This window comes from Miscanthus floridulus, unplaced genomic scaffold (genome assembly GCF_019320115.1).
Source record: "Miscanthus floridulus cultivar M001 unplaced genomic scaffold, ASM1932011v1 fs_698_4_5, whole genome shotgun sequence".
Lineage (NCBI taxonomy): Eukaryota > Viridiplantae > Streptophyta > Magnoliopsida > Poales > Poaceae > Miscanthus > Miscanthus floridulus.
The window spans coordinates 21751-43385 of record NW_027097130.1 but is presented as its reverse complement, the minus strand read 5'-3'; the positions used below and the strand labels follow the sequence as shown (position 1 = coordinate 43385).

The following is a 21635-nucleotide window of genomic DNA, read 5'->3' as shown; positions in this document are numbered from 1 at the left end:
AATGGAAATCCCATTACTATTACTACTACCAGTGGAGTACAAAGACTAGTTGCGGGTACTATTCCGTTTTCCGCTGCAGCGTTGGTTACAGCCAATGGATGACTGGTAATCGTCCAGTTTGTTTAGGCTGGTTTGGCTTATAAGCAATGACTGAAAGTACTATTAACTGGTTTGGTGTGAGAGAAAAATATTATTCGTTAGCTGATAAATCATGACTTATAAGCCAAATACGACCTAGCAAACAGACTAAATAATTTATTGTGGTTACTGCAGCCCGCTGGGTAGGGGTAGCGAGGCCAACGGGAAAGTCCCTCTGCAATTGCCTCTGTTTGCCAGAGTGCCAGTGCCAGATCTACGGTGGTGTGTGCGCAGCGCTGTGGTGAATTCATGGACGTGCGTCGGGCCAATTCGGGAGTAATGAGCTGCACCGAGCCAGAGACGGTGGTCATCACATTGCCGGTTGGTGGTGGCGAGCTGACGGTGGTCGCTACAGTTGGCGCAGATTGCTGACCGTTTGGGTTGCAAACGAGAGCTTTCGAGGTTGCCGTGACCGTGGATGATAATTCGAGGTGGGTCATGTCGCCGCTGGCTTTGCTGTTGGGGGGCACACGGTGCGTCGTCTGTTGCCTGTAGCGCTACCATCTACGCTGTAGCGGTGACTTATCCCGTACATCTACCGCACTGTAGCATTGCGTGTCGCACGCCAGTAGTAGCGTGTTCAACTGCAGACCGCACGACATCAGCCCTGAAACATCACATGGATACGAGTGACTGCCACCGACCATATTACTGTTTGGATAGGGCTAAAACGATAGTAGATTATTACTGCTGGTTGGTTTAATGTGAGAGAAAAATACTGTTCTGACTAGAAATTTACGATCGTTTACGACCAAGCGAACAGGCTCATGTTCTGCTTGATAAAAGTAACGTGACCGTCTTGATAAGGCTACCAATTGGAAATCCCAGCATTCCAGCGGCAGAGCAATGAGCTGGACGCAAAAACACGCCCACGGCCACGCTTCTTTTTCTTGTCCTAAAATGTTAATTTTCTGGTACCTTGTATAATACAAGACTACAAGTTGGCAAGTTGCTCAGAGGGCCTTTCCTGGAATCATTTCCCTTGGACTGATTTTAATTGTTTTGTTTTTTTCCTTATCCACATTACAAAAACTGTCACTTAAAAACTCAATGATACACTGACTCCTTAGAATGGATCAAAAAGGTGGGTGGTGCTACGATCTTCTGTCTGACTTATAATCGCTTCTCTTCTCTACAGCCTCTTTTCTCTTTTGTTGCCTGGAAAACAAGAATACACTGTTATAATTGAACAACAAATTGTAATGGAAAATAGTCAGCTCTATTTTATCTTCATAATATATCACAATCCCTTTAATTGCTTTTACCATTGATTCTACCATTCATTTTTAACCAATGCTTGTTTTTTGAATGCTTGTTTGTCTTTGCCACTTTCTGCAATCTTGGGTCAGATGCTGTTTGTTAGTTAGGGCCTTAGGGGCATATACAACTCACCAAATATGGCTTCAAAGGCTGTGGATAGCAATGGCATATGCTTAGTGAGGTTTTGCCAGTTGTAATGATTGAACCTTAACATTCTTTTCGGTCACATATGGTCACTTAATTGCAAACTAGAGTTATGGTGCAAACAAAAGGTAACGAAAACAGATGAAGTAACAAAAGAAATAAGTGCCAGTAAAACTGAACAAGATTTTCCCCAGTTGATAGGTGTGTGAAAGCATCTAGGCCCCTAATTGGATTTCGGTGATTAATGTCAATACAAAGTTACTATGACTAACGTGTGTTTTGCAGAGGCAATTAAGTTAGGTCATGGTAATGGAGATCGATTGGGCAATCGAGGTTGTCATGCCCCTACGATGGAAATCGTTTCGGTTTTCAAAGGACGGACGACAAGGTTAAGGATAACTAGTTCTAAGTGTCAATTGGAGTTGGAGAGACACTTAGAGTAGTTTAGGACCTTGTTTTTCCTTTGGCCGTACTATGAAGGGGGGTATGAACGGGTAGCTTGACCTAGTTGAGTCTAGTGAGTTAGGTGTGGTGCACACTTGTTAAAACTAGCTCTAGGTAGCTCCTATGAATGCCTAAGATCCTTTGGAGCAAACTTCATTCACATATGTTCGAAAGTTGGAAGTGAATGGAGGGTCAAACACTGACCGGACGCTGGCTCCGGTGCAACCGGACGCTGGCCGCAGGGTCCGGTCAGTTCATTTGACTGAAGTGAACAAGTCTGGTGTGACCGGACGCTGGAAGGTCATGTGACCGGACGCTGAGGGCCAGCGTCCGGTCGACTCCAGTAAGGGTCCAGACTTGGGAAAGAGTGACCGGACGCGTCCGGTCAGTGCTGACCGGACCCTGAGGGTTCAGCGTCCGATCGAGTCCAGTAAGGTTCCAGTAAGGGTTTTATGCGACCGGACGCGTCCGGTCAGTGCTGACCGGACCCTGCCAGCGTCCGGTCGACTCGTTACTACTGGTTCGCGGGTTGAACTGACCGGAGCGTCCGGTCGTCCCGCAGAAGCTCATAACGGTTCGTTTTTCAGGCTGGCTTATAAATAGAAGTTCTACTCGTGAGTGGAGTATCTTTTGCTCATTCAAACAGCTGAGAAACACGTTTGTGAGTGCCAAGAAGAGCAAGGTCCTAGTGAGGTGTTTGTGATTTGAGAATCCAAGAGAGTAGCTTCACTAGCAAATCAAGAGTAGCAAAAGTGTGCATCCATCTTCTCATTAGGCTTCGCGTGGTCAAGTGAGAGTTCGTGCTTGTTACTCTTGGTGATCGCCATCACCTAGACGGCTTGGTGGTGATTGGGAGTTTGGTGTTCACCCGGCAGAGCTTGTGGGTGACCCAACTCAAGTTGTGAGCGGCTTTGAGTGATTCGCCGCGACGGAGTGTCGAAGAATCAACCCGTAGAGAGCACTTGATCCTTGCGCGGATCAAGGGGGAGCTACACCCTTGCGCGGGTGCTCCAACGAGGACTAGTGGGGAGTGGCGACTCTCCGATACCTCGGCAAAACATCGCCGCGTTCCTTTCTCTCTCTATTTACTTTGAGCACTTACTTTGAGTATTTACTTTGAGCAATTCAATACTTGTTTTACATCCATAGAATTGCTTGCTAGAGTAAGTTTAGAACATTGGTTGCGAGGTTGTTGTGCATTAGTTTGATACAAACACTTTTCTAGGCACAAGGGGTTAATTCGGCTATCCGTAGGATTTGATTATTGCAAGAAAATTTAGAATTAGCCCAATTCACCCCCCCTCTTGGGCATCTTGATCCTTTCAATTGGTATCAGAGCCTCGTGCTCACGTTTTTAAGCTTAATCGCTTAGAGCAAGATGTCTCACGGGGATGGACCTCCTCCTATCTTTGAGGGAGATGATTTTTCATATTGGAAAATCCGCATGGAGGCATACTTAGAAGCTCTAGATGTTGGAATTCTTAGAGCCGCCTCTCAAGGGTTCCCCGCACCTAGGAATGCCGCACAACTTCAAGACGATGAAGTGAATTATGAGAAATGGAATGCAAAGGCTCGCAACACCATTTTTAGAGGCCTTTGCAAAGAGGTGTTTAATCGTGTAAGGAACCACAAAGACGCCCATGCTCTATGGTCGGACGTTTGTGCGCTCCATGAGGGAACCAAGAGTGAGCGTGAGGAACGCTATCATCTTGTGATTAAAAAGCTAAATTCTTTTGAGATGTTTCCCAAAGAAAGTGCTAATGAGATGTATTCTCGATTAAATGTTCTTGTAGAGGAAGTCAATGGGCTTGGACTTACTCAAATGTCACCATCCGATGTTGTGAGAAAAATCTTGAGTGTCCTCCCCATTGATAAATATGGGCACATTGTGACCGTGCTACATCAAGGTGATCTTTCCGCCGCTACACCGATACAAATCTTGGAAAAGATCAATGCTCATGAGATGTACATGCACATCACACCACAAGATGGCTCATCCTCTACAAAGAAGAAAGAGAAGGACCTAGCATTCAAAGCTAGCCAAGACAAGGGCAAAGCAAGACTTGAGTATGAGAGCTCAAGTGATGAAGATGATGAAGAAAGCCTTGCCCTCATGGTGAAGAAGACCACCAAGATGCTAAAAAAGCTAAACAAGAGTGGCATCAAGTTTGATGGCAAGAAGAAGAAGTTCTTCACTAGCTCAAGAAGAAAGCCAATCTCCGAGATGGATTGCTACAATTGTGGCGAACTTGGTCATCTAGCTCATCAATGCACAAAGCCCAAGAAAGACAAGTTCAAGAACAAGGGCAAGAAAGATGATTCAAGTGATGAAGATGAAAAGAAGAAGAACAAGCCATACAAGAAGAGAGATGGCAAAAAGAGGGAGTTCTACAAGAAGAAGAAGAGTGGCAAGGCCTATATTGTCGGTGATTGGCTCACGGACATTGATTCATCAAGTGGATCATCCGATGATGATAGTGACGATGAAAAGGTGGCCGCCATTGCTATTGATCTTGCATCTTCACCACCACCATCGCCATCATCCTCTACACACCTATGCCTTATGGTCAAAGGTGAACGCAAGGTAACTAAGAGTGATGATAGTAGTGATGATGAACATACTAGTGATGATGATAGTGATAGCGATGATGATGACTCACCTACTTATGATGATCTTGTCAAAATACTAAGAAAATATACTAAGATCATTAGAAAGAGTAGAGCTACAAGTGAAAAACTTGATGCTAAAAATAATTCACTCTTAGCTAAGTGTGATACATTAGAAAAGGCTAATGATAAGCTCAAAGAAACAAATGATTCTATATCATCCAAACTCAAGGAGCTCAAATCTTCTAAGAAAGAGCTTAAAGATAAAAATGATAAACTTGAGTGGGTGCACAATGAGCTTATCACTAGTCACAATAAGCTAAAAGATGAATATGCAACTCTAAAGATCAATTATGATACCCTTATTATTGCACAAGAATTCTTACCAAATGAGCCACATGATGCTACTAACCATGTTGTTAAGATTGATATAGCTACCTCATGTGATGATTTAATTGATGAAAGCATTGAGCATGGATCTAGTAGCAAGGGCAAGCAAGTGGTTGAATGCAATGACTATGATGAGTATGTCAAGCTCAAGAGTAACAATGAGAAGCTCATGAAAGATCTTGAAGAGATGAAAAGTCACAACACCTTTGTGCTAGAAACTCTTGATCATGACAAAGAGGTGATCCTTGAGAATGAGAAGTTAAAAGAAATCAAGAAACTCAAGGAGGAGAAGAACAACGATCTTCTCAAGGAAGAGAACAAGAAGCTCAAGATGGAGAAAGAGCATCTCAAGGTGGGATTGAGCAAGTTTGCTAGAGGCAAGCATCTCCAAAGTGAGCTACTCATGAATACCGTCGTGAAGATGGATAAAAGTGGCATTGGATATATGGCAAGTGTAGAGAAGAAGAAGGCTCAAGCTCAACACCAACAATCAAAGCCAAAGCCAAAGCCAAAGAGATGTTTTGAATGTGGACAAGAAGGCCACTTTGCTCATGAGTGTCAAACTCTACCACCACAACCCTTGCCCAAGCATGCTAGACCCTTTGCTTTCAATGCTCACTACATGCTTAGAAAAGATTCAAGTGGAAAGATGAAAGTCATGTTCTTAGGTCCCCCAACAAGAGTAGGCCTAAGAAAATTTAGGTGGCTAAGTCACTTATTGAGAAGGTGAAGGGCCCTCAACAAGCTTGGATCCCTAAAGCTTGAATCTCTTGTGTGTAGGTGAACTACAAGACCGGTGGAAGTCATTGGGTTATTGATAGTGGTTGCACTCAACATATGACCGGTGATCCTCGTATGTTCACCTCACTAGATGAAGAGGTAGATGGTCAAGAGAAAATAACATTTGGAGATAACTCAAAGGGCAAGGTCAAAGGATTGGGAAAAGTGGCAATATCAAATGATCATTCCATCTCCAATGTGCTCTATGTTGCTTCATTGAGCTTCAACTTGCTATCCGTTGGACAATTGTGTGATCTTGGCTTTCAATACCTATTCACCGAGAAGGAGGTTGTTGTATCTAAGTTAGATGACAATCAAGTGATATTCAATGGATTTAGATACAACAACTTATATCTAGTTGACTTCACCTCCGAAGATGCAAACTTGAAGACTTGCCTATTCACCAAAACAACACTTGGATGGCTATGGCATAGAAGACTTGCTCATGTTGGAATGAGCTCACTCAAGAAGCTTATGAAGAATGATTTGGTGAGAGGGTTGAAAGATGTGAAGTTTGAGAAGGACAAGCTTTGTAGTGCATGTCAAGCCAGCAAGCAAGTTGCAAACACTCATCCAACCAAAACTTTCATGTCAACCACAAGAGTGCTAGAACTCCTACACATGGATTTATTTGGACCAACAACATACAAGAGTTTGGGAGGAAATCTCTATTGTCTTGTGATTGTGGATGACTATTCAAGATATACATGGGTGTTCTTCCTTCATGACAAATCCGAAGTTACATCTTGTTTCAAGAAGTTTGCCAAGAGAGCTCAAAATAAATTTGAAGTGAAGCTCAAGAAGATAAGAAGTGACAATGGCAAAGAGTTTGACAACACAAACATAGAAGCTTATTGTGATGAAGTTGGAATCAAACATGAAGTCTCCGCAACCTATACTCCTCAACAAAATGGTGTAGTTAAGAGGAAGAACCGGACTTTGATCACCCTTGCAAGGACAATGCTAGATGAGTACAACACCCCCGAAGCTCTATGGGCGGAAGCAATCAACACCGCATGTTATGCATCCAACCGCCTATTTCTTCAAAAGTTCCTTGTCAAGACACCATATGAATTGCTCAATGGGAAGAAGCCGGACGTCTCCTTCTTTAGGGTGTTTGGTTGCAAGTGTTACATCTACAAGAAGCGGCAACACCTAGGAAAGTTTCAAAGGCGTTGTGATATAGGTTTTTTTTGTTGGTTACTCATTGAAGTCCAAAGCATATAGAGTATTTAATCATGCCACCGGCTTGGTTGAAGAAACATATGATGTGGAATTTGATGAATCTAACGGCTCCCAAGGAGCACATGAGAATCTTGATGATGTAGGTGATGAACCATTGAGGGAGGCTATGAAGAATATTCCGGTGGGAGACATCAAGCCAAAAGATGATGAAGATGATGTACAAGTCATTAACCAACATTCTTCATCAAATGTACCACAAGATGGTGAAAAAGTTGGAAGAGTAAAAAATAAAGATACTCATATCTCCCATGAGCAAATGGTGGTACAAGCACAAGATATTAATGCTCCACAACCTCCTCCTCAAGTGGTCAATAGAAGAAATACACCTCTCCTACAAGACCATCCACAAGATCTCATCATAGAGAGTCCAACAAAGGGGATGATGACTCGATCTCAAAAACTTACCTCATTTATTGCTCATCACTCTTTTGTCTCTTGCTATGAGCCTACCAAGGTAGAAGAAGCTCTTAAAGATCCGGATTGGATCAATGACATGCATGAAGAGTTGAACAACTTCACTCGCAATGAAGTTTGGAATCTTGAAGAGCGACCAAAAGGTGCAAGAGTCATTGGAACAAAGTGGGTGTTCCGAAACAAGCAAGATGATCAAGGTGTTGTTGTGAGGAACAAGGTAAGACTAGTAGCAAAGAGGTTCTCTCAAGTTGAAGGTTTAGATTTTGGAGAAACCTTTGCACCGGTTGCAAGATTAGAAGCCATACGTATCCTTCTTGCATATGCATCACATCATGAAATGAAACTATATCAAATAGATGTGAAAAGTGCATTCTTAAATGGCTTTATTAATGAACTAGTCTATGTTGATCAACCTCCCGGGTTTGAAGACCCTAGACATCCTAATCATGTTTATAGGTTGTCCAAGGCACTATATGGGCTTAAGCAAGCCCCAAGAGCTTGGTATGAGCGCATTCGGGATTTCCTTATTGAGAAGAGCTTCACCATTGGGAAGGTCGACACCACACTATTCACCAAGAAGCTTGATGGACATATCTTCATTTGTCAAGTATATGTTGATGATATCATCTTTGGATCATCAAATGAAGACTCATGCAAAGAATTTGGTGAATTGATGTCTAAAGAGTTCGAGATGTCAATGATTGGTGAGCTTACATTCTTTCTTGGTTTTTAAGTCAAGCAAATGAAAGAAGGCATCTTCATCTCTCAAGAAAAATACACAAAAGATCTTCTCAAGAGATTCAAGATGGATGAATGTAAGCCAATCAAGACCCCAATGCCTACCAATGGATATCTCGACCTAGATGAGGGAGGTAACTCGGTTGATCAAACTCTCTACCGTTCTATGATTGGTAGCTTGTTATATTTAACCACATCTAGGCCCGACATCATGTTTAGTGTGTGTATGTGTGCTAGATTTCAAGCTAGTCCTAAGGAAACACATTTAATTGCCGTAAAAAGAATCCTTAGGTATCTTAAGCACACACCAAGCATTGGACTTTGGTATCCCAAAGGAGCTTTATTTGAATTAATTGGCTATTCCGATTCGGACTACGCCGGATGCAAAATTGATAGAAAGAGCACATCCGGAGGGTGCCATTTGCTTGGTAGATCACTTGTGTCTTGGTCCTCCAAGAAACAAAATAGTGTGGCTTTGTCCACCGCCGAAGCGGAATACATTGCCGCGGGTGCTTGTTGTGCATAAATATTATACATGAAACAAACCTTACTAGACTATGGAGTAGCTCTAGAGAAAGTACCTCTTTTGTGCGACAATGAAAGTGCCGTGAAACTTGCAAATAATCCGGTTCAACACTCTCGCACCAAGCATATAGATATCCGCCATCACTTTCTAAGAGATCATGTAGCTAAAAATGATATATCACTAGAAGGTGTAAGATCCGAAGATCAATTAGCGGATATCTTTACTAAACCGCTAGATGAGGCTACATTTTGTAGATTGCGGAACGAGCTCAATGTTCTTGATTTTAGTAACTTCACTAAAAATTGAGCTTGTGTTGTCCCTTGCATTCATTGTAATATACAACATGTTTAATTTGTGGCAATGCATATAGGGCTTGTCTAACATGGTTAAGATAACCGCCGAAAAGCGTGTGAAGAAGCTTAACCTTGGATCAAACTTGACAAGCAACTAGATTTACTTACAAGCATTACATATGCATGAATGTTATTTTGTCGTTTTGTTCCATTTGCCCTCTTGTTGCCTATTTTCTTAAAAAGAATTATAGCCTAAGGCAAAATATTTTGAAAAATATGAGGGTTTGAGAGAGGTCACTCACATCAGTCCCAATTGGTGTTTATTTGGATCTTATTCAAGTTGGGACTTGATTGGGAACAGGCAGCGCGAAGGAAGTTTGAAGGATTGCTGGAAAAGGTGCATCGGACGCTGCACCGGACGCTGCTGTCCAGCGTCCGGTCAGTTCACAGGACGTGAACTGCTGTTGAAGGAGTGACCGGACGCTGCGTCTGTGCGTCCGGTCAGGAAGGGTTCAGCGTCCGGTCGATCGAAGGATGATCATGTTGTACTGACCGGACCCTGCCTGCGTCCGGTCATGGACCACCGGACGCGTCCGGTCGCGATTCCAGAGGATTTGGACCTCTCTGGAATCGACCGGACGCTGGGTGGTAGCGTCCGGTCGCTACCACCGGAGCGTCCGGTCAGTGGATCTCGCACGACTTCAAAACTCTTTTCGGTTTCCTTTTCTGTGGCGTTTGGGGGATTATTTATCCGAGCCTTTCCTCTTCCGTGACCTAGCCCAAGCCGCCGCCGTGCCCTAGCCCGAGCCGCCGCACCGTTGCGCCGCCGCCTCCTCGCGCCTCACCACGCGCCCGCGCCTGCGTGCCCCTGCCTAGCCGCGCCACCGTAGCTGAGCCCGCAGCCGAGCCTCGCGCCCCGACCTCGCGCGCCACCGAGCCCCGCGCCAGCTCATCTCGGAGCACCACCGTCCCGCGCGACACCACGCCTGCTCAGCTCCTCGCCGGCCTCCTCGCGCCCAAGCTCGCCGACCTCCTCGTTGCCAAGGCTGCCGGTCTTCGTCAAGTACTCTTGCTCTTTCCTCCCATCGATTGGTATGGCAAGTTTTTGTGTTTCAATCTTGATCTCCAATTGTAACCTAGATCAATTTCTAAATTCACCGATTCCCCATTGCATCCAGGGCGTTTGACCTAACCCTAGCCGGTTCCGAGGATCCCCCGCGTGACATCTTATCTATTCTCGGTTCGCGGATCGTCAGGTAGAAAGCCATACGATTCATATTCGCATCTACATTGCTTTCTCTAATAGGGTTTCGCATCTACTAGACATATGGTATTTATTTGTATATCTATCTATTCTATCGTGCAGCGAGTCGGTTCCGTTGTGTTTCGTCTGGCAGTTGGCAGTCATCTCGGAGCCAAGCTCGCGAGTAAGGATCGAGGCCAAGCCTCGAAAGCAGCAGTTTGACAGTTGATCTTCATCAGCGGCAGTTCATCATCTTGTCAGTTCAGATGGCTCGCACCAAGAATGTTGGTGGTGGCCCAGGTGATGATGATCGGAGGCCCCCGCCTCGTCAGCCAGCCGGATCTAAGGGCAAGTCAACCAAGCAGCTGACATCCAAGAAGCGAAAGTACCCCGACGCCGAGACAGCGAGAGCAGCAGCTGTTGCAGAGGCCGCAGAGCGTGCCGAGAGAGGTGGAACCCGCAGCGAAGTTGTCATTGCAGATCAGCCGGTTTCACCAGCACTGAGAGCTGCGATTGAGGAGGTTGAGCGTCGTCACGGTAGTCCAGCTGGGATTGCCACGTTTGCAGGACGACGGGTCGCCATTGAAGAGGGTCCGTCAGCACAGCAGCAGCCCCCACCAGCAGAGCCTCAGCCAGCCCAGGAGACTCAGGAGAGTCAGGAGACCGAGCCGGCACCTCAGCTACGCCGCTCGAGTCGTACCAGTGCTGCAGTTCCACCGAGGCCAGTTACACAGCGCAGGGGTTCTCGCCCTCCGCCCAGACCACAGGGTCCGCCTCCAGTGGTTCACCTCGACTTGAGGGCCGCTACAGCCAGGCAGGTTCAGCAGCTACGGTTTGTTGAGTTTGAGATTTGGTTTCCTCCGAGGAGGGATGAGAGAGCAGCTGAGGGGTTCTACACGCCACTGCATGAGGATTTCTACAATGCATATCTTAACAGTGGGGCAGTGTTCAGATCACAGAGGGTCTGTCAGATAGAGTCCATTGTGGCAGCAGCCGGAGAGAGCATTCGGCAATACTTGTCATATTTGCCAGGACTGTCAGATATGATTGGACGGACGGGCATATATGTATCATCTTGGGTCCGTCAGTTTTATGCCTCGCTCTACATTGATTCTCATCACAGATTCATTCACTTTGCTTTCAAAGGCAAAGACTACAGAGTGACTAGTGGCAGAGCCAGGGAGATACTGAGGCTACAGGAGCAGCCTGTAAAGATGCATGAGGTGTGCTATGGACATCAGGAGCCTCCCAGGCGTCCTCATGGAGGGCAGGTGCCCCCTACAGATTTAGTGCGGCATTGCTTCAAGGAGCCGTTTGGAGAGGGGTCGAGTAGGAACCCCAGTGACTTGACTCCTACAGCGAGGATACTAGAGGCCATCATCAGGAGGACACTGCTTCCCAGATTGGGATACAGGGAGGGCCTGACTCGCTTACAGCTCTGGCTTCTCAATGCCATCATGCAGATGACAGTGTTTGACATCTGGGACCTCCTTCTTTCAGAGATGGAGGATACTATTGCTGAGGGATTCAAGGGTCGTAGGCAGCTTCCCTATGCTCACTGGATCACGTTCCTCATCCGCAGGGTTGTGCTTGATAAACCCCCTGGGATGATGGATGAGTATACAGGTGCCACTACAGAGTTCCCGGCTTACAACCTGTCACAGAGGATCAGACACGCCACTCCTCAGGCACCCAGTCAGCCTAGTCGTCGCCCCGACGTGCCAGAGTCTGTAGCTCAGCAGGATGAGATCATCAGAGGGATTGCAGCCACTGAGGAGGAGGAGCTAGAGGCACAGCAGGAGGTGAGTGAGTACAGTGACAGCTCTGACGACGACTACCAGCCTATACCTCAGATGCCTCCACGCAGACACGATGCAGAGGCAGGTAGCTCCAGTTCTGCTCCACCTGCTCCACAGACAGACCCCGCTCTCATTGCTATTCTTGAGCGGATGCAGCAGGATCAGACACGACAGGCACAGGAGACAGCTGCAAACTTCGCACAGTTTCAGGCTCGACAGGACGAGTTCCAGCGTCAGCAGCAGCTCCTTCAGCACCAGCAGTTACTTATGCAGCAGCAGCTCATGGGATTCATGCAGCATGTAGTGACAACTATTGGGGTCCCACTGCCACAGCCTTCGCCCCAGCTTGCACAGCCTCCTACCACTTCGACGACTCCAGCAGTACAGCCCATCGGGCTCCAGAGTCAGGGACAGCCTCCAGCTCAGTTTACTTCACCTCCTGTACAGGTGTCCCAGTGGTTAGCCTCACCTGGTGTAGCCCCGCAGTTCACTCCTTATCACACGGGTTTCTCACCAGAGCAGTCTTCCTCGCTATTCGTGCCTGAGACGTCAGTCTCCAGGAGTCTTGGAGCATCCTTCAGCGAGTTGACCGGCATGCCTACTCCGCCTCACATGCATACTGCCGGTCCGTCTACAGCAGCTCCAGCTATCATGACTACTCAGAGGCTCCCCTCGTCTGTCGCCTCGTCAGATCCTACGACAGACATACTTGCAGCGTCACAGGCAGCACCAGCCCCAGCTCAGACCCAGACCGCTTCAGCGACACTTCCTGCTTCAGAGGGTCAGTCAGTTCAGAGCTCAGGGTCAGATGATGATGGCGCCCAGTTCCATCTTGCTCCACGTACTTCAGCGCCCGACTCGTCCGCTGCAACCCCGCCGACCGACCCTTAGGTTTTGGTGTTTGACGCCAAAGGGGGAGAGGGTTTTGAGTATGTAGACTCAGGGGGAGCGAGCTTTAGGGGGAGCTAGTTATCTAGTATTAGCTTATTATATACATTTGAAGTTTTATTTGTGTGATACACTATTACTTATGCATTCATGTGTTTACTTTCATGCATACTATATTATATATGTGATAGTGCTATCTACGTGGTTGTGATATTTGACATGTGTGATTTCTACTTTGCATTTTCTAAATGTCATATCACTTGTGTAATGCTCATTTGCTTTTGCTTCCGCGTTTATACTTCGAAGCAAATGAGCTTTGTTATTTGTACTCATGCTTAATTCATATCCTTTGAGTACATTGTGTTGGCTTGGGTCATATAAGCTTGACTAACTCTTTTGTTCTTATTGACAAAAGCTTATATGAACCAAGCCCGTCAAAAACCTCACTCCATAACATACTCGAGGTGGTATTGTCATCAATCACCAAAAAGGAGGAGATTGAAAGCATCTAGGCCCCTAATTGGATTTCGGTGATTAATGTCAATACAAAGTTACTATGACTAACGTGTGTTTTGCAGAGGCAATTAAGTTAGGTCATGGTAATGGAGATCGATTGGGCAATCGAGGTTGTCATGCCCCTACGATGGAAATCGTTTCGGTTTTCAAAGGACGGACAACAAGGTTAAGGATAACTAGTTCTAAGTGTCAATTGGAGTTGGAGAGACACTTAGAGTAGTTTAGGACTTTGTTTTTCCTTTGGCCGTACTATGAAGAGGGGTATGAACGGGTAGCTTGACCTAGTTGAGTCTAGTGAGTTAGGTGTGGTGCACACTTGTTAAAACTAGCTCTAGGTAGCTCCTATGAATGCCTAAGATCCTTTGGAGCAAACTTCATTCACATATGTTCGAAAGTTGGAAGTGAATGGAGGGTCAAACACTGACCGAACGCTGGCTCCGGTGCAACCGGACGCTGGCCGCAGGGTCCGGTCAGTTCATTTGACTGAAGTGAACAAGTCTGGTGTGACCGGACGCTGGAAGGTCATGTGACCGGACGCTGAGGGCCAGCGTCCGGTCGACTCCAGTAAGGATCCAGACTTGGGAAAGAGTGACCGGACGCGTCCGGTCAGTGCTGACCGGACCCTGAGGGTTCAGCGTTCGGTCGAGTCCAGTAAGGTTCCAGTAAGGGTTTTATGCGACCGGACGCGTCCGGTCAGTGCTGACCGGACCCTGCCAGCGTCCGGTCGACTCGTTACTACTGGTTCGCAGGTTGAACTGACCGGAGCGTCCGGTCATCACGATCGGAGCGTCCGGTCGTCCCGCAGAAGCTCATAACGGTTCGTTTTTCAGGCTGACTTATAAATAGAAGTTCCACTCGTGAGTGGAGTATCTTTTGCTCATTCAAACAGCTGAGAAACACGTTTGTGAGTGCCAAGAAGAGCAAGGTCCTAGTGAGGTGTTTGTGATTTGAGAATCCAAGAGAGTAGCTTCACTAGCAAATCAAGAGTAGCAAAAGTGTGCATCCATCTTCTCATTAGGCTTCGCGTGGTCAAGTGAGAGTTCGTGCTTGTTACTCTTGGTGATCGCCATCACCTAGACGGCTTGGTGGTGATTGGGAGTTTGGTGTTCACCCGACAGAGCTTGTGGGTGACCCAACTCAAGTTGTGAGCGGCTTTGAGTGATTCGCCGCGACGGAGTGTCGAAGAATCAACCCGTAGAGAGCACTTGATCCTTGCACGGATCAAGGGGGAGCTACACCCTTGCGCGGGTGCTCCAACGAGGACTAGTGGGGAGTGGCGACTCTCCGATACCTCGGCAAAACATCGCCGCGTTCCTTTCTCTCTCTATTTACTTTGAGCACTTACTTTGAGTATTTACTTTGAGCAATTCAATACTTGTTTTACATCCATAGAATTGCTTGCTAGAGTAAGTTTGGAACATTGGTTGCGAGGTTGTTGTGCATTAGTTTGATACAAACACTTTTCTAGGCACAAGGGGTTAATTGGGCTATCCGTAGGATTTGATTATTGCAAGAAAATTTAGAATTAGCCCAATTCACCCCCCCTCTTGGGCATCTTGATCCTTTCAGTGTGAGCAACAGCTAGTGGGAGGGCACCTAGACCACCTACAGCACAGGAAGATTGCTACAGGCCTATAGCAAGAAATAACATTGTGCGAATGGATAATCTGAACATGGTAAGGACAGTCATACTGAAGCAACAGAACTTACGCAAAAGCAGCATATCCAGCACCAGCATTAGATGAAGTCAAAAGTGCCGCAGAAGCAGTTGCTGATAAGTTGTCATGTCCACTAGGAACCAAATGGTTCTTAACATCACCATCAACCTAACAAGTAACAAATAAAAGCAAAACAGAAGTCAACCCCAAAGATCAGTATTCCAAACAAGGATAGATGACTAGAGTGGTTGATTAAACACCTTATCCCATTTTGACTTCTTGTTTGGTCTAGTCTCTTTCTGCAAACCTTCTGTAGGTACCGGTAGTGTACTGACACCAGCCAAAGCTGAGTATATATAACAAACATCAGAATAATAAAACCACATAAATGGAGGCTGTGCTCCATCCAGTACTGCCAAAATAGAAAAATAGGACTGCTTCATGTTCACTATACCTGGGATCTTCGGTATTGATGCACTAATTGGAGGTTGTACCCCTCCAGTAATAAATTCAACTTTTGGGCTCCTTTTCTTCTCCTGTTCCTTCCTCTCAAGTTCACGCTTCATTTCAGCTTCTGCATTCAAATAGTACGGATAAGATGTAAACTGGAATACCATTATATATCACCAAACAGACAGACTGAATGTTCAGTATTGGTGCCAAATATAATTTTGAAAAAAAAATTATTTGCAGCTGAAATATCTGTCCCTACTTGCATAAGCACAACATCAATAGATATATAATTTCAGTTCACTTTAAAAATGAGTAACTCTTTTTGTGAGCTTATGGTACATTAAATATTCCATTTCTATAAAAAAAATCAACGACACACTAGATTATTCCATGTTCTGCCCGTCTATCTAACTTGGTGTTACATATACAGACCTGAATAGCTAGTTTAGCCTCTTAACTCTTATAGCATTTTCCTCAAAAAAAAGTGAGGCAAACATGCACCCTCGACAATTCGAGATAGGTGAACAATAGAACATTTTCTAAATGTCCCTAATTGACCAGGTCCTAATATTTAACCAGTAAAAGGGACTTTATTGTAACGCTCCCAAGAGGATAGTATATTGAACAAATACAAATACCTATCTCATCATAGTAGTCGCCCTTGTCATACCCATAAGGATCAAAAACATCTTTACCAAAACAGGTCCCTATCTGATCGATTTCTTGGTACCGCACAGCATGCTGCAAAAAGTCAGGATTTCTGTAGTCCTTCCTGTTGCGCACTTCAGCATTAAAGCTCTTTCCAGCCCTTTTGTATGCAAGGAACCTGTTAATTTTTTGCTGCAGAAAAAAACAGAAAACAATAGGTACTGAGTTTTAAGTAAATACTTGCAGTAAGAACCAACACAAGAATAACTGAATAAGTGTGAAGGTGTGTAGAGACATTCCTAGTGTAAATATTGCCTGAATAGCAATATTATCATGATGCTTTCACAAAACTTGAAAAGACAAGCAGACAACCAGAAAAAGAAGAATAGAAAAGCCTTCAAGCATAAGAATAGGTGAACTGATAACGTAAAGCTATCACATAGGACATAGCCTATTCTCGATAACATCCTGTTAGCATATACAGGTGTGGAAATATATGATGCAGATGTTTAGCTTTGCCTTCACATTACAGGAGAACATGATAGTTTCATCAATTTTAAATATAGATTATGGAGTTCATCGAACACAATAACAAGGAAGAGTGGAAGACATCCCACCATGAGCTGATATTTTGTACGAAAACGTGACAAAGTTGTTTAGGGTTGAAAAAATAGGTAACATAATTATTTGATCATAGGATAACCTGTAATGCTGCAGAGCATTTTGTAGTCACAGGTAGAGGAAGGAAACGACTCAATGGATCATCATTTTCACCATTGGTTGAAATACCAGTAGTTTCCTCCACCTGGGCATCTTCAGTTTCTGCTCTAGTTACATCCACTTCCATGTCTGTCCCTACTTGGTTCTGCTCGGGTGCATCAGGATGATGAGACATTTCTGCTGGAGTATTTGGGGTCATAATATTAACTGTGCCAGAGAGAGTTCGTTCTTCAAGATCCCCTAGAAATAAGATGGAAGGGTAGATCATATTAGATAATCTGATGGATGTTTGACATTGCAATGACTAAATTGCTCCAGACATGTAAACAGAAAACATAACTTATATGTATTTTTTGTACAGAGGTCAGACTGTACACACCAAGCATCCGATATAATTAAGTCAAATTAAAATATCAAGTACTCCAGCTATGTGATCGGTGTCTTCCTAAATAATGTATTAAAGAATGGGAATGCACAAATTGTTTTGCTTCACATCAATCAAATTGTTGTACAAACTGATAATTATGTGTGTGTGTTTTGGATCAGAACTGATTTAGGGTTGGATAACAAGCAAACTGCAATTTTTTTAGCTTTCTTCGAATTGACATAATCTTATGGCCTTCTAAATTGTTTGATACTCAACTTCGCACCAAGTTTAATGAGCCAAGCCGAAGTCAAAAGTCATTCAAAATCAACTCATTTTTGTTCTAAAAGAAAAACGAGTTCAATCAGAGCAGTTTTAAACCGACCCACCGAGTTAGGTCAATAAGTTTTTTGTCCAGACCAACTTATAATCATGAATGGAATTTTTTTGAAACCATATGGCATCTTCATGCCTGTAAAATAATTTACACTTCCTGGGGCCTACGATGCACTTTCAGAAGCTAAACACTCACAGATTTCCAAAATGTACTTAGCCAAGGTTAAAGAACCTACATCGTTGTGCCATATGCCTAATGGGGGCTAAAGGTCCATCTGGCCCAGGCGCCAAGGGCAGCAGCAGCGCTGCCTAGGGGGTAGGCGCGCACGGCAAGGGCGGGCTCCTGCCGCTACACTATCCATACTCGTAGGATCTTCAATAAAGGAAAGAGAATAGGAATAGGATTGGTTGAGATTAGATAGATAGGGAGGAATCCATATCTATAAGGACTTCCCTCATTAGATTACTTAGGATACAAGTCTACTCAGGACTATAAATAGAGAGGCTATGTAATCATTGAGATCAAGAAAGAACAGCCTCAGGCTTATCCTCCCCTTCCCTCTCCCTCTCTCCCTGCGCCAACTCCTCCTCTCCCTCACTCTAGCGCCGCCGCCTTCTCCCTGTGCCGCCCGCCCACACCCCCCTAAACCCTAGCCACCGCAGCCCCTAGGGCCCCCTCCCAACAGGGCTCTTACACGTTGTTACCAAGATTAACAGTAAAATCAAATGCATTGGTACCTCTAAGTGTTTATGTTTCAAGAGGATGCTCTTCAGGGCACGCTTATATCAGCAAATGCACCAGTGGGAGGAGGAGGAATAAAAATGTCAAAAAATCACTCATCTGACAGTTTGTACAAGAGCACAACAATTTTCCTAAAAGCATGCAATAAGATTTGACCGAAACAGTCCACTGAATCTAGTTAATCATCATAACCCTATTTTTTTCTTGCGTTGTAATGCAAACCACTAGACAACAGTCCACTGGATCTAGTTGATTATCATAGAAGTTTACTTTCTTTTTCATTGCAATGTCACACAAGAGATCACAACCCTATAATATTGCATCTTTGTATAGCATTAAAACCCGTTCAAGATCAAGCAGACCAAAATGTAACAAGTCAAAGATGCCAAATCTAACCAGTCCACTAGATCTAATTGATTATCATAGAAATTTACTTTCTTTTTCATTGCAATGTCACACAAGAGATCACAACCCTTACTACATTACTATATATCGCATCTTTGTGTAACATTGAAACCCGTTCAAGATCAAGCGGACCAAAATGAAGTCAAAGATGTCAAATCTAACTGCATAATACCCATATCAAGACATGGAATGGAGAAACAGTCTAACATTCTAGCATATTGCTTCACATCATGATCTCAAAATAACTACTGGTTGATGGGGATGTGTACATGACTAGTTGCAATTAAAGCACATAAGGTGACATCATCGTACTTTCAGCCATATGAATACAATAACTCGATGTGTTTGATAATTCTGCTTGGCCATGGCCATCTCTAGTAATATCATGGCATGGCTACTATGCATGATATTCACATGAAAGTAAATTGAATTACAAGCATGAGTAGAAAGTAACATAAGAACAATTCAGATATCCTTAGTTCCTTACATAACACATTTTCTGCAAACCGGTTGGGCTAAGTTTATTTGATCTGTATTGAAACTTATATATAACTTAGTACATGGTCACAACTAGGAACTTACCGTCCGCGACCTGAGCATCCGAGCCAAATCTGTGTGTGTGGCTCATGATCTCCCCATCCTGCAAGCAATCCATACTAATATCATCAATTAGGAAAACGAGCAGGTTACAAACAGTATAACTGAAACACATACTTCACCGGTTCTACCTCCTGCTCGGGCGACATAGCCGTCTCGTCGTGCGCATAGTCCACGATTGCAAGCGCCCCGCGCCGTGGTGGGCGCGGCAGGTCGGCCGGCGGCGCGGAGGATGGTCCCCGTAGCGGGGAGGGGGACGACACTGCAAAGGGCGACGAAGAGCGCCGCGAGGGAAGTGGCGGAAGTAGCCCCCGCGCCGGGGAAGGGTGGGGACTCGCTAGGGTTTTGAGACCGGCCGACTCCTCGGGACGGGGAGGCGACGGAGGCGCCAGGGAAGGGTTAGGGTCCTCCGCCCCGGCTTGTGGGGACGGCGGCGAGGAGGAGGGGACGGCGGCGGGCGGCGCTGGGGAAGGTGGGTTGGGCTCGTCGGCGTCCTCCTCTTCCTCGTCGTCGTTGTACATCGAGAAGAGGGCGGCGATGCCCTCGGTATCGGACGCCATGGCGAGGACGGAGATTGAGGAGGGAAGGGTTGGATTTGGGGACGATGCGGAAGCGAGGGCCGAAAGCCCGAAACGGCGAGGAAGGAGGCGGAGGATTTCGGGGTAGCAGCAGTTTTGGCGAGTCTGCGATGCGGAGTGCGAACCTGATGCCGAGTTGGTCTGTATCCGAGTAGGCTGGCAAACAACGATGGCACGGGGTGCACGGCCCATGTTGTTCAATCAAACCTAAAAAATGTCATTCTCGAATCTCGATTCGAAGAAATCAATCATTTTCAATTTAAATATATATATAAGAATTAACTCATATACTCCCTTCATTTCTTTTTACATGTCACATTAGTTTTGTTCTAAATCAAATAGTACTATTTTTGACCATCCATTTAAATAAACCTTTATGTTTTTACAACATATAAATTTATATATTATGAAAGTAATTCTCATGGTGAATCTAAAGATATATATATCTTACAGGATCCTATCTTATATCATGAATCTATATATATTTTTTTAAAATGGATAGTCAAAAACACAAATATTTAACTTAGGACAAAGCTAATACGACGTGTAAATAAAACAGAGGGATTAGTTATCACACAAGAGAGTTGCGATCAACAAGAATAGAGCGAGCAAGAGTAAGACAAAACGTCAATTAATCCATGTTGGAGCACAGAGAGTTACCAAAAATTCGGTGATACCCTCATCCATTAGTGAATATCCTTTTGCGACTCCGATATGGTGGGTTTCAATGCCATACATCAGTCTATTCGTTTGGCTGTGGCTTGTCGTAAATGATCGTAAATTTTTAGCCGGAATAGTATTTTTCTCTCACACAAACCAGCCAACAGTACTTCTTCATACACCAGCAACGATATGAACCAGCCAACCGAACATGCCGCATATCTTTCGGAGGCTCCTTACAATAGCTCCACTGAGAAAGGTCACCAAAAGACTTGGATTTGCAAAAACCTTTTCAATCAGGCTATTATTAAAATAATGGATAAAAAGATTTTAAAAAACTCTAGAATAAATAAGATGGCGCTATTTATTATTTTCTACTCTCTTCGTCTTGAAATATAAATATCGAATGTTTAAAATTTATCTTAGATTGTAAGGTATTCTAAATTGCTCAACCTCGTCCATACGTGTCCGCCTTTTAAAATCCATCTATGAATGACTGTTGAACATGTTATCAAGAATTGGCATGTTCGCTGGTTGGTTTCTGGGCTGGTTTGGGCTGGCTGGTGCTGGTTTATTATGAGAAAAAAATACTATTGGCTGACTGGTTTGGGCTGACTGAAACCAACAAGCGAACCGGCTGAATGACTCATGTAAGTTTTTTTACGACAAACATGCTTTATTTCAACAGCATCTAGCTGTCAACGGACTTACAGAGTACAAGGGTACAGAATGCAGTGCATCCGTTAATGGGCACTGTGAAACATGAGGTGTGTTCGAATAAACACACGCTGGACTTAGGGGGTGTTTGGTTGCACCTTCTAAATTTTAGTCGCTGTCTCATTAAATGTTTGGACACATTCATAGAGTATTAAATATAGACTAATTACGAAACTAATTACATAGTTTGCGACTAATTTGCGAGACGAATCTTTTAAGCCTAATTAGCCCATGATTTGACAATGTTTTGCTACAGTAACATGTGCTAATGACGGATTAATTAGGCTTAAAAAAATCGTCTCGTGGAGTACTGACGGATTATGTAATTTGTT

General features: G+C 44.6%; 1 protein-coding gene across 4 annotated transcripts; it reads right to left on the bottom strand.

Moving 5' to 3' along the window:
- Positions 1-239: 239 nt before the first annotated feature.
- LOC136532746 (uncharacterized) lies at positions 240-20081 on the bottom strand. Of its 4 annotated transcripts, XR_010778301.1 has the most exons (9): positions 19466-20081; positions 19334-19407; positions 16888-17144; positions 16175-16376; positions 15538-15657; positions 15344-15429; positions 15136-15251; positions 1057-1296; positions 240-745 (listed from the first exon to the last, which is right to left on the bottom strand). XR_010778301.1 is itself a non-coding variant. In XM_066525341.1 (8 exons), the coding sequence occupies exons 1-8, from the start codon at positions 19906-19908 to the stop codon at positions 1233-1235; spliced, it is 1362 nt and encodes a 453-aa protein (XP_066381438.1). In that variant the 5' UTR covers positions 19909-20081; the 3' UTR covers positions 944-1232. The 4 variants fall into 4 exon arrangements, 3 of the variants coding, with proteins under 3 accessions (XP_066381438.1, XP_066381440.1, XP_066381441.1); XM_066525341.1 differs by lacking the exon at positions 240-745 and having other exon boundaries at positions 944-1296; XM_066525343.1 differs by lacking the exon at positions 240-745 and having other exon boundaries at positions 944-1296; positions 19334-19391; positions 19480-20081.
- Positions 20082-21635: the final 1554 nt, after the last annotated feature.